This window comes from Mus pahari, chromosome 17 (assembly GCF_900095145.1).
Source record: "Mus pahari chromosome 17, PAHARI_EIJ_v1.1, whole genome shotgun sequence".
In the NCBI taxonomy this organism is placed as follows: Eukaryota; Metazoa; Chordata; class Mammalia; order Rodentia; family Muridae; genus Mus; species Mus pahari.
This window is the reverse complement of record NC_034606.1, coordinates 38,795,933-38,806,868: the sequence shown is the minus strand read 5'-3', so window position 1 is coordinate 38,806,868 and position 10,936 is coordinate 38,795,933. Positions and strand designations below refer to the sequence as shown.

Genomic DNA, 10,936 nt, shown 5'->3' with positions numbered 1-10,936 from the left:
GGACCCACCCAGCAGATCTTCCTTCTCTCAGAAACTGGCCAAGCTGTTCTAAGACAACCCATAGCCTTGGGCCAGAAGCCAACCCTACCCCCCATCCACCCTCCACTCTTCCTGGTCTGAACAGCTGTGGCTCACCCCTCTGTCTAGGGAAGGTGTGGTATCTCTGACCCCACCACCACCCCTTTCCCGCCCCCCAAGCTCCCTCCACCCCAGCCTCACCCCCCTTCCTCCAGGCAGCCAGGCCAGCAGGGGTGGGGAGGGAGACCGCTCCGCCCCCACCCCTCCCACTCCTCTGCCTGTGTCCAAAAGCAGCTGGCTGGCCTGACGTCAGGCCCTGGGAAGGCACTGTCTGTGGGTCGCGGACCTAGAGCTTCAGGGGCCAGGCTCATCCCAGAGGAAGGTGCGGCAAGAGCCGGTGAGTTCCCAGGCACTGCTGCCTCCTGCACCCCTGTGCACAGAGCGGGCTATCTGAATTGCCCAGTTGGGTGACTTAGGAAAAAGAGAAGGGGTGAGAAACGGGGCCAGGAAGCAAGCCCAGTAGTTCACAGCCCTCTGTCACAGAGACAGTCGCAGAGATGGAAAGAGTGAGTTTGGAGGGGGGAGGGGCAGAAGTGGCACCCTCCCTGCCCCGTGGGGTTGCTCTCTATTCTCCCAGTGACCTTGCCCACTCTGGATTTCATTCATGAAATCGATCACACACTTGTGCATCCGCTGCTGAGTCCAAAGCCAAGGGCTCAGTTTCCTCTCCTGTCGAGGAAGGCACTGGGATGGTCCCTCAGACCGGGCAAGCAGCATTTGATGAGCTCCGGGTCCCTAACCACTAGCACCGGGAGGGGACAAGGCTCCAGAGCATCATCTACTTTCTCTACAGGGGACCACGTCTGCCCACCCCTGGCTCAAGGTCTCTGCTCTAGCCCAGGTCTTTCCTCTACCTCTTTAGGAGTGGGGGGAAACTGAGGCCCATCGCTGGATTTTCTGCTCAGCCCACAACAGGACCCCTCCGAGCCGATGCTTCCGGGCTGAGCTTCCCTGGTGTAGCTGCCCTGTGAGAAGGCTGTAGAGCAGGGTCCCGAGGGGGCTGGCTGGCTGGGAACTGGCTGGTGGCCAGAGTGGCTGGCGGGGGCAGGCCGTGGAGCAGCTGGGTAGCCTCAGGCAGGACAGAGACAGAGGCTGGTGGAGGGAATGCATGGCCCACAGAGGTTACCTGCCTTTGCCTGCCTCTGTGTGCTGCCCCAGAGCAACGGGCTGCCAGGGGGCTGCCTGGCTGTGTGTCTGCTGAGCAGATCTTTCTGCAAGCCTGGTGGGAACCAAAGGGAGCTGTGCTTCCTCCTGGGAGCCTTCAGGGGATTTCTTCAAGCCCGCACAAGGTAGTGTGAGATGGGTTTGGCTCTGGGGTCTTTCCTGTTGGTTCTTTGTTTTACGATAAGGCCTCAATCTACATCCCAGGCTGCCCTGAAACTCTATTAGCTTGATGGCTTCATAGCTTAGGTTGCAGTGATCCTCCTGAGTCAGCTTTCAAGGGCTGGCTTCAGAGAGTGTGTGCATCAGACCCATTTCCAGTGGGTTGGGGGGGGGGATAGGGGTTGTTTTGTGTTCCTTGGTTTGGTGGGTTGGGTTGGTTGGTTGGTTGGTTGGTTGGTTGGTTTGGTTGGCCAATCATAGTTCTTGAGACAGGACCTCCTGTAGCCCAGGCTCACTGTGTTATTCAGACCTCAAACTCACAGTAATCCCCCTGCTTCCACCTCCCAAGTTCGGAGATTGCACCCTCACGAGCTCCAGTCCAGCCAGATACCACACAAATAAAAACAGGGAGGCAAATGAACAAGACACTGCCACACGGAACTAGGGAAGGTGAGGGTTCCAGCCATGCCCTCTGAGGAGGTGAAGCAGCTCCAAAGATGTCTGAGCCTTCCCCTCCACTGCTCCCTTAGATGGGTCTCTTGGCCCTGCTTCTACTCCAGCGGTGAGCTGTATGAGGAGGGACCGCCTCAGCCTAAATCCCTTTTGACTCCAGTGCTGGGGTTCGAGCAGGATCGAATGCCTGCAGAACCCCCCTGCTCTGTGTGTGCCTTCTGCGGGGGGGGGGGGGCGTGTGGTTGGGGGGGACTATAGGTGGCTGAGCCAACCCTCCTCTGCCCAGTGGAAGAGAATCACTATAGGGCGGGCAGCAGGCCTGGGCTGATGGGCACTGAGCTTCCACAGAGCTCGTACCTGGGAATTAGACAGCGCCGAGGTCAAACCTAGCACTTCTGCCCCTCGTGTGTGACACTAAACATCAGAGTGAGCCTCTCTAGGCCCCATTCGCCTCACAACCAAAGTGGGGTCAGCAGAACCTATTCGGGGGGGGGGGGGATTCCCTTGGGAGGGGGAGGGGTTAGTGAGATCTTTGGAGGTATTCTCCTAGGGACCAAAGAATTATGGGATTGTAGCTTTTTTTTCCACAGGAGAGGGATCCAAGGTACCGGGGACTTAAGGGGGTTCGGGGAGTGTTGTGTGGGATACTGACTGTGAGTACTAAACGCTTACCACAGGGGACTTAAGCACAGGGGACAGAGTGTGCAGACTCTACCAGGTAACCCAGGGACAAAGAACAGCACGCCCGAGACGAGAGAACCGTGGATGCAGAGAGCATACGGATAAGCATCAGGCACTCAGAAGAATTAAGCATCCCCCCCCCACATCCCATCCCCACACCCCCCCAACTCTGCATGCACATCCCAGCAGCCCTTCGAAAGGCTGAGTTGGCAAACAGCGTGTCGGAGACTAGGGATGCCTCAATTATCTAAGCTAGAGGTGAGCAAGGAACCAGCATGTCAGGGAGACCTGGGGACATTAGAACCCCCGAGTGTGACCAAGTGTGACACCCTCCCCCCAGAAACGTGGCATTCCCGTTAGTCCCATTCCCACCGTCTCAGGTAAGGTTGCTCAGATGGTGACTTCAGGGGGGAAGTCGGCGAGATACAGTCCAGGTCCTGTTCACAACAGTGCGTGGTCCGCTCCCAGGAAAGCTGGGTTGTGGGGTCCTAAGGTCCTAGCTGTGCCTCAGAGAGTTGCCGGATGACTGGGGGAAAGATCTTTATGCCAGACTAAATGAGGGGAAACCACCGGGCAGTGCAAGCCAATGGAACACAGTTGCTCCTGGATCTAAAGAGGAAGTTTCCGAGTCCAGCACAGTAGTTCACACACACAATCAGCCCTTGGGTAGCTAAGATGGGAGGATTGCTGTGAGTTCAAAGATAGCCTATGTTTACATAGTAGGTTCCAGTTCGGCCTGGACCAGAATGTGACTGTCTCAAAAACCATGATTAGTAATAAAAATAAGCAAGCAGGTGATTCCCTAGCCATGGCTCTCTTGGCCTTAGAAGAACCATGTAGATCTTTATTACGGTTACACTCTGAGTCCCGGCAGACTTGTACATACACCTGTGACTTCAGAGTCCCCAAGAACCTCCCAGTTGCTGCAACTAGCCCCCCTGCTCCCTACGTGGCTCTTGGTCCCGCCCAACACATATTGGGTCCCCGGGGTCATGACCCTGGGCAGATGGCTTGCCTCTCCTATGAAAGCTGCCGCCGCCCGCCGCCGCCTCGGAGCTGTGAAATACTCATACTCCTGCCCAGACGATTCCCTAGCGCCTGCCCCTCCCAATCCTGACACAGGAAGTCAGGTGGAGCAGGATCTGGAGCCACCCTTTAGCTTCCTGGTCCCATGTGGAGCCAGGCAGGGCAGCCAATCTCCAGAAGAGCGACGGTGGGGCCACTAGACAGCCAAGAAGCCACGTGCTGACGTCGGGATGGGTTTGGGCAGAGCCTAAGGAAAAAGCCAAGACAAACCACTTCCCACTTAAAGGTTAAGGAGAGATGAAGCTGTGGCCCCTGGTGACCAATAGGGAATCCTATGCTAGAGCATGGAGCATGCCACAGGTCTGTGCTCAGAGCTGTGAGGGACAAAAGTAGCCACTCCCATCAGAGTTCAGGGCATGGTATATCAACTTGACTTAAAGGGAGGGCGACTTAAGACATTAGCTCTGTCCCTGAGAGCTTCCTGAAATCTCTTGAGAAATCCTGGGCTGGCTGACATGGCCACTCGGGATCCTTCAGCTTGCTCACTGTAACTTAGAGCTCTCCTGTGGGCAAGGTGGGCCTTTCCCACAGAGCCAGGCCTCTCTGCAGCACTCTCTTCGTTTATGTAGGTCCCCAGAGTCTTGACTCTACAAGGTGGAGTGGATCCCCAGGGTCCGGGTGGGGGCAGAGCAAGCTGGAAGCAGACAATTCCATAGAGTGTGGTGATGTGCTGGGGTAGGGACAAACCCAGCAGTCTGGGTGACTTTGAAGGGCTTCCTGGAAGAGATGTCAGCTTCACTCAACTACTGGATAGGGAGGGCACCGTTGAAGGTAAAAATCAGTAACAGCCCCCCCCCAGCTCCACCCCCAGCTCCACCCTGAGGGCTCTGGGAAGGTGAGCAGTGGTTAGACAGTGAGTGATAGGGCAAGAAGCCAGCCTTGCTCTGCCGGCTTTGGCAGGACAGCTATTCTGTGCTGGGGTCTGACAGCCCACCATCCCTAAAGTGGTCAGACTGGTAAGAAGGTACAACGTACGGCATCATAGGAGTAGCAAAATCATTGAGTGGGGAGCAGAAGGCCAAGTTGAAGGGACACCCAGAAGCTGGGCAGGAATCATACTTGCAAGAGGGAGAGTTTCTCTCTAGCAGGCAAAAGCCTTGGCAGCAGAGGGTCACTCCAACCCTGGTCAGGACCCAGCCTCAGGCCCTAGGGGAGAGGGGCTGCACAACCCCCCCCCTGAAGGCTGTTTGTGTGTGGTCTGGGGGACATAGCCCACCACAGCCTGCCCTCAAGCCTCAAATGGCCTATAACATGCAGGTTCCAGCTCTGATCTCCTGGAGGGAAGAAAAGAAGTTACCCAGGGGGATGGAGAGATGGCTCAGCAGTTAAGAGCATTGACTGTTCTTCCACAGGTCCTGAGTTCAAATCCCAGTAACCACATGGTGGCTCACAACCATTCATAATGAGATCTGATGCCTTCTTCTCGGGTGTCTGAAGACAGTTATAGTGTACTTACATATAATAATAAATAAATAAAATCTTAAAATAAAAAATAAAACAGCTGGGCAGTGGTAGTGCACACCTTTAATCCCAGCACTTGGGAGGCAGAGGCAAGCGGATTTGTGAGTTCAAGGCCAGCATGGTCTACAGAGTGAGTTCCAGGACAGCCAAGGCTACACAGAGAAACCCTGTCTTGAAAAAAACCAAAAGAAAAAAAAAAAGAAGAAGAAGAAGAAAGAAAGAAAAAAGAAGTTAGCAGGGTCAAGCAAGCCTCTACCACGCATGTTCACTCTTTTCAGAGGCTCAAAGCAGACTTTTCTGCCCCAAAGCAATGGAGGCAGGGAGGGTGGTAAAGAGGCATAGTGGGGCTGGTGAGATGGCAGGTAAGAGCCCTGACTGTTCTTCTAAAAATGCTGAGTTCAAATCCCAGCAAACACATGGTGGCTCACAACCACCCATAATGAAATCTGACGCCCACTTCTAGTGCGTCTGAAGACAGCTATAGTGTACTTCTGTATAGTAATAAATAAATCTTAGCTGGGTGTTGGTGGCACACGCCTTTAATCCCAGCACTTGGGAGGCAGAGGCAGGCGGATTTCTGAGTTCAAGGCCATCCTGGTCTACAGAGTGAGTTCCAGGACAGCCAGGGCTACACAGAGAAACCCTGTCTCGAAAAATCAATCAATCAATCAATCAATCAATCTTAAAAAAAGAGAGAGAGACGTAGTGGTCCGAATAGAAACCTTCTCCTTCCAGGAGGGAGGTGTGGCTGTCACAGTCCTGCTTGCTTGCAGCTTCCCTCTTCAAGGGCCAGGTGTGTGCCTCTCCTTCCAGGATTCCCCAGTATACACACTCTCTCCACTGGGAAGTCTGGGAGTGATCACTTAAAGATGCACTGAGGACTTCAGTGTGAGGGGAGGTTGGAACTAGGGGAGTACTTGAGGGAATATCACAGGTGCGAGTCATAATGGGTACAGAGGTGGCAGACCCAACCGAAGGGGGAAGAAGGAAGAAGAAATCACACAGGCAGGATCAGGACTCAAGATTACCTGGGTGTGATGGAGATCGGCCTTATTGTGTCTATGGGCTTGGAGATCTGTGTCTATCAAATCCAAAAGAAACTCGGGGAGTTAAATGGCTATCTGGAGTGCCTATTGGCATCCCAAGGTGCACGCTAGCCTTTGGGCTCTCTCAGAATCAATCACAAGTTCCTGTTACAGAGTCCAGGCTGGCTCTCACTCCACCCCTCTCTTAAACTTCTCCAGCTCAGGGGCTTCCCTGCACCCTACCCCACGTCCTCCCTTCTCGTTCACTAATAACGCTATTATTTTTGGCTATATCTTCTCTTTTGTCTTCATCCCTTGGTCCCCTTCTCTCAGTCTTCTCGGCCCATGCTCTCTTTATCTTCATCTCTCCTCTCACCCCTCCACCCCCACCCCTATCTCTTTTCATACCCTGGTCCAGCCTGCTGCCCATGTTCAGTTGCTACTTTCTCTCTTTGCTCTGGATTTTTCCAGACACCTCTTACTTTGCTCTCCCTCCTATCTACAATAAAAACCCCTTCTCCTCAGCCATACCTTGGAGCAGTCATACCCTCAGTTTATGCACCTGGAGCTTCAGACACTCTCAGTCTACGCAGGATTATACAGTAGGATCAGGGCTCATTCTGTCTCTGGGATCAAGTCTCAGTGTGTAATCAGGATCTGGGCTCAGAGAGGGCTCAGAACTCTTACAATGAAACAACAACAAAACACACACACACACACACACACACACACACACACACACACACACGGGGTCTCTTTAGCTCTGGCTAGTCTGGGACTCACTATGTAGACCAGGCTGGCCTCCATCTCACAGACATATGCCTGCCTTTACCTCCTGAGTACTGGAATAAGGGTGTGCACCACCACACCCAGTAGAGCACTCAATGTTTGGCTAAGGTTGGGCTCAGAATGTTACATGAATGGAGGCTTCTTGTGTTACTGAGATCAGGGCTCAGTGCATGAGGTGAGCAAGCTCCCACCTCAGAGTGTGACAGGAACCAAGGCTCATTGATTTACTGAGATCATGGCTCAGTGAACAAGTCTTAGGATTTACTGTGGTACGCAGTTCGGGACAGAGCTCTATTCAAAGTCGGGGCTCAGATTCTTGGAGGGGAGCATCAATATGTTTACCTCCCTCCTTCCTCACCTGACTGGACTCTGGGGTATTCTGAACGTGGCTCCTGGCTCTCTCAAGACTTGGGATTCCCAGAGCTCCACCACTGGGCTGTTGTGTCTCCGACACCTCAATAACGTTTCTGGTGATCACAGATGGCCCTGGGGAGTTTCTGGAGAAAGAGGACCCTGAAGGTTGGCTTCACTCTGGGACTGACTCCCAGAGGGAGAGCTGTAATGTTTATTACAAGGCTCTGACTTACCCAAGGCCAGAGCCTAGGGAGAATCCATAGAGAGTAGTCCGTCCTTGTTGGCTCTGTCATCTTTTCTCCCAACATTTTCTTAGCTGTAAAGTAAGAACCCAACAAGTGGTGTGTCTCTCCTTCCTGGAAACCTTCTGTGTCCTTGATCCTAAGGCACAGCCCATAGTCCCAAGATGCCAGGTACCACTCCATACTCCCTCTCAACTACAGAACACCTGTCCTGCTCTCTGCCTTGAAATCATAGGGCCACAGGAAAGTCACACAGTTTACTCAGCAAACACTTCTGCCTAGAGGGGCTTGTGTCCCGAGCAGCACAGAGCTCCTCCTAGAAGCCTCAAGATGGTAGATGTACAGATACAGGACTCTGGGACAGAAAAGCATGCTAAATGATCTCAGCAGGCAGTGATCTCTCTGAGCCTAAAGACAGAGGTGCCCACCCCATTCCCCAGCCCTGCCAGACCCTTCCCTTCAAAGTCAAAGCTGAATCTACCCTACTGGGATAGACCTTGGGCTCTCATCCCCCAGCTCCTGGGAGGAAAGACTTGGTGGCTTGTTGTGGGTTGCGGTGGCCAGAGGGAACCTGCTGCCTGAAGCCATGTAGCCAGGCCCTGAGAACAAATGGATAGAGCTTGGGCAGTTTACAGCAGCCAGCCAACAAGAGTGGTATAGGGAACCAGCCTATGGGTAGGGAGGGTCTTCTTCTGCCCTGCAGGGGGGGTGGGGCAGTGGGCACCAGCAATGCTTTATGTGCAATTCTTCTCTCTGCCACTTCCCAGAGGTTCCTTTCCCCCTGAAAAATCCCCCAAAAATGTCCATATTTGGAGGGTCAGCCAGCTTGGGGTGGGGGAGGTGGGATCCTATTAACCCTTCCTCTTTAAATAAAGGGATAAATCAGAACAGAGTTAAACACTATGACAGGAACATAAACAGCGGGTGGCTCCAGCCCACGCCACCCTGCACGGCGTCCAGTGTTTATTTGACTCACACCGGAGGCCAGGCAGCTAGACGGCTTCTGCTGGGACCTAGCTCCTGGCTCCAACTGTCAGCACCCATACAGCCTGCTGAGCATCTCCGGGGAAGGTCCAGAGGGGTGATCTGGAACTGGCTCAAGAGGAGGTAAAGATAGAGCAGTGCCCAGGGGCTGGGACCTTGACAATGGGTGTGGGGCAAGGGGTGTAGCAGTCAGTTTCTAGTCCCCACATGGGCTAGCTCATCTTTGTCCCAGCAGAACTGGTTCATCATCCACCAGCTATGCCTGCAATGCTCCCTGAGGCAATGGGATTCCAGTGGCACAGAGTAGAAAAGAAAGCACAGCAGTTAAGGGACTTCTGGAGGAGGTGCAGCCAGGGCATGTAAGAGCTAGCCCTGAACTCGAATTGCAGCCCCATGTGTTGGCTTTTCTCTGGAGTCAGAGGATAGTCCTCCACGAAAATTGTTGTCTGTCCAGCAAGGTTGGTTGATCTCTGGAACCTCCGCATCTCACTCCATACGCTCAGTACAGTGTCTGGGTGGAATGGAGGGAGCTGAGCTAAACAATACCGTGTGTTGGGGTATGCCAGATATCTGCAATGATTCATTTGCTTGCTTCCAGGCTGGGGGAGCACTGACCAGTGACATGCCCTCTGCGTTGTCTATGAGGCCCTGGGATGCTGCACTCCCCAACACCACTGCAGCAGCATGGACCAATGGAAGTGTGCCGCTGGAGATGCCCCTGTTCCATCACTTTGCCCGGCTGGATGAGGAACTGCAAACCACCTTCCCCAGCCTGTGGCAAGCGCTAATGGTCGTACATGGCACCATCTTCCTTGCCGGGCTGGTGCTCAACGGACTGGCGCTATATGTCTTCTGCTGCCGCACGCGGGCCAAGACCCCTTCAGTCACCTATACCATCAACCTAGTGGTGACCGACCTGCTAGTGGGCCTGTCCCTGCCCACACGCTTTGCTGTCTTCTATGGTGCCCGCGGCTGCCTGCACTGTGCCTTCCCTCATGTGCTAGGCTACTTCCTCAACATGCACTGCTCCATCCTCTTCCTCACCTGCATCTGCGTGGACCGCTACCTGGCCATTGTGCAACCCGAGGGTTCCCACCGCTGGCGCCAGCCGGCCTGCGCCAAGGCCGTGTGCATCTTTGTGTGGCTAGCAGCGGGAATCGTGACCCTGTCTGTACTGGGTGTGAAGTCAGGTGGGCGATCATGCTGCCGTGTCTTTGCTCTGACCGTCCTGGAGTTCCTGCTGCCCCTGCTGGTCATCAGCGTGTTCACGGGCCGGATCATGTGCGCGCTGTCGAGGCCGGGTCTGCTACGCCAGGGCCGTCAGCGGCGCGTGAGGGCCATGCAGCTGCTGCTCACGGTGCTGGTCATCTTCCTGGTCTGTTTCACACCCTTCCATGCCCGCCAGGTGGCTGTGGCACTGTGGCCCAACGTACCTAAGCATACCAGCCTCGTGGCTTACCACGTAGCTGTCACCCTCAGCAGCCTCAACAGCTGCATGGACCCCATTGTCTACTGTTTCATCACCAGTGGCTTCCAGGCCACTGTCCGAGGCCTCTTCTACCAGCGTGGAGAAGAATTCAAGCCCAGCAGTATGGATGTGGTCAGCATGCACAAGAGCACCAAGGCCTCAGCCCCCGTTCGCATCCTCAATATTGGTTCCCACACCCTCACCCAGCCTTTGACCAACGGGCCTGAGCCGTAGGCGGCAGGACTCTGCCAAGGGTCAAAGGTCAAGGCTCTGGGAGGTTACCAGGCAACCGCATCATGGTCCTGGACAGCGAGTTGATTTCCTATTGATCCGTTGGATATGGCTGTCCGGTGTGCTATGCTGACAAACTGAGCCCACTGTTCTGTGATGTATTAGCATTGTCTGCAAGGGCTCCAGATGGGGTATAATGGCGTGAATGCTGGATGCTGCACTTTCCTCTGGCTGTGTAGTCTCCCCTGAACACTCAAAAAGGTATCTAGGAGCTGCTCCTAGCCTCCGTGAGTGTGTTCCCTGAAGAAGCTCTTCCAGAAAAAGCACAAAGATTAATGTTCTGAGGGTTAAACCCAACCAGAAGAGTCTCTACCACAGGCATATGGAGAAACAAGAGAAGAAGATCAATGTTTGGGGGGCAATAGTGTTAGGTACAGGGAGTGGAGACACCCCAGGCCTCTGTGAACTACACCACAGGCCAGCATAGCCATTCAAGGTGGTCCTCTGTGTACCAGGAGCTGGGCTTGGGTATCTGGTTGACGTTTGAGCCACTGAAACCCCAAATGAAGAGGCTAGTTTTAGTTGTATTCTTTTGCGTGTGTGTGTGCGTGTGTGTGTGTGTATACGCACACAGAAGGGGAATTGACCCAGTCACCACCATTGGATTATAGTGGGCTCAGTGCCAAGACTCAATCTCCCAGTCTCTTTTCTTTTCTTTTTTTTTTTTTTTTTTTTTTTTTTTTTTTTTTTTTTTTTTCATT

General features: G+C 53.9%; 1 protein-coding gene across 2 annotated transcripts; it reads left to right on the top strand.

Moving 5' to 3' along the window:
• Positions 1-388: 388 nt before the first annotated feature.
• Positions 389-10,178, top strand: Gpr20 (G protein-coupled receptor 20). 2 transcript variants are annotated; one of them, XM_021216149.2, is made up of 2 exons: positions 389-415; positions 9,075-10,178. In XM_021216149.2, exon 2 carries the CDS (start codon positions 9,099-9,101, stop codon positions 10,176-10,178), a length of 1,080 nt encoding a protein of 359 aa, XP_021071808.1. In that variant the 5' UTR covers positions 389-415; positions 9,075-9,098. The 2 variants fall into 2 exon arrangements, with proteins under 2 accessions (XP_021071808.1, XP_029386993.1); XM_029531133.1 differs by lacking the exon at positions 389-415 and adding an exon at positions 1,325-1,367.
• Positions 10,179-10,936: the final 758 nt, after the last annotated feature.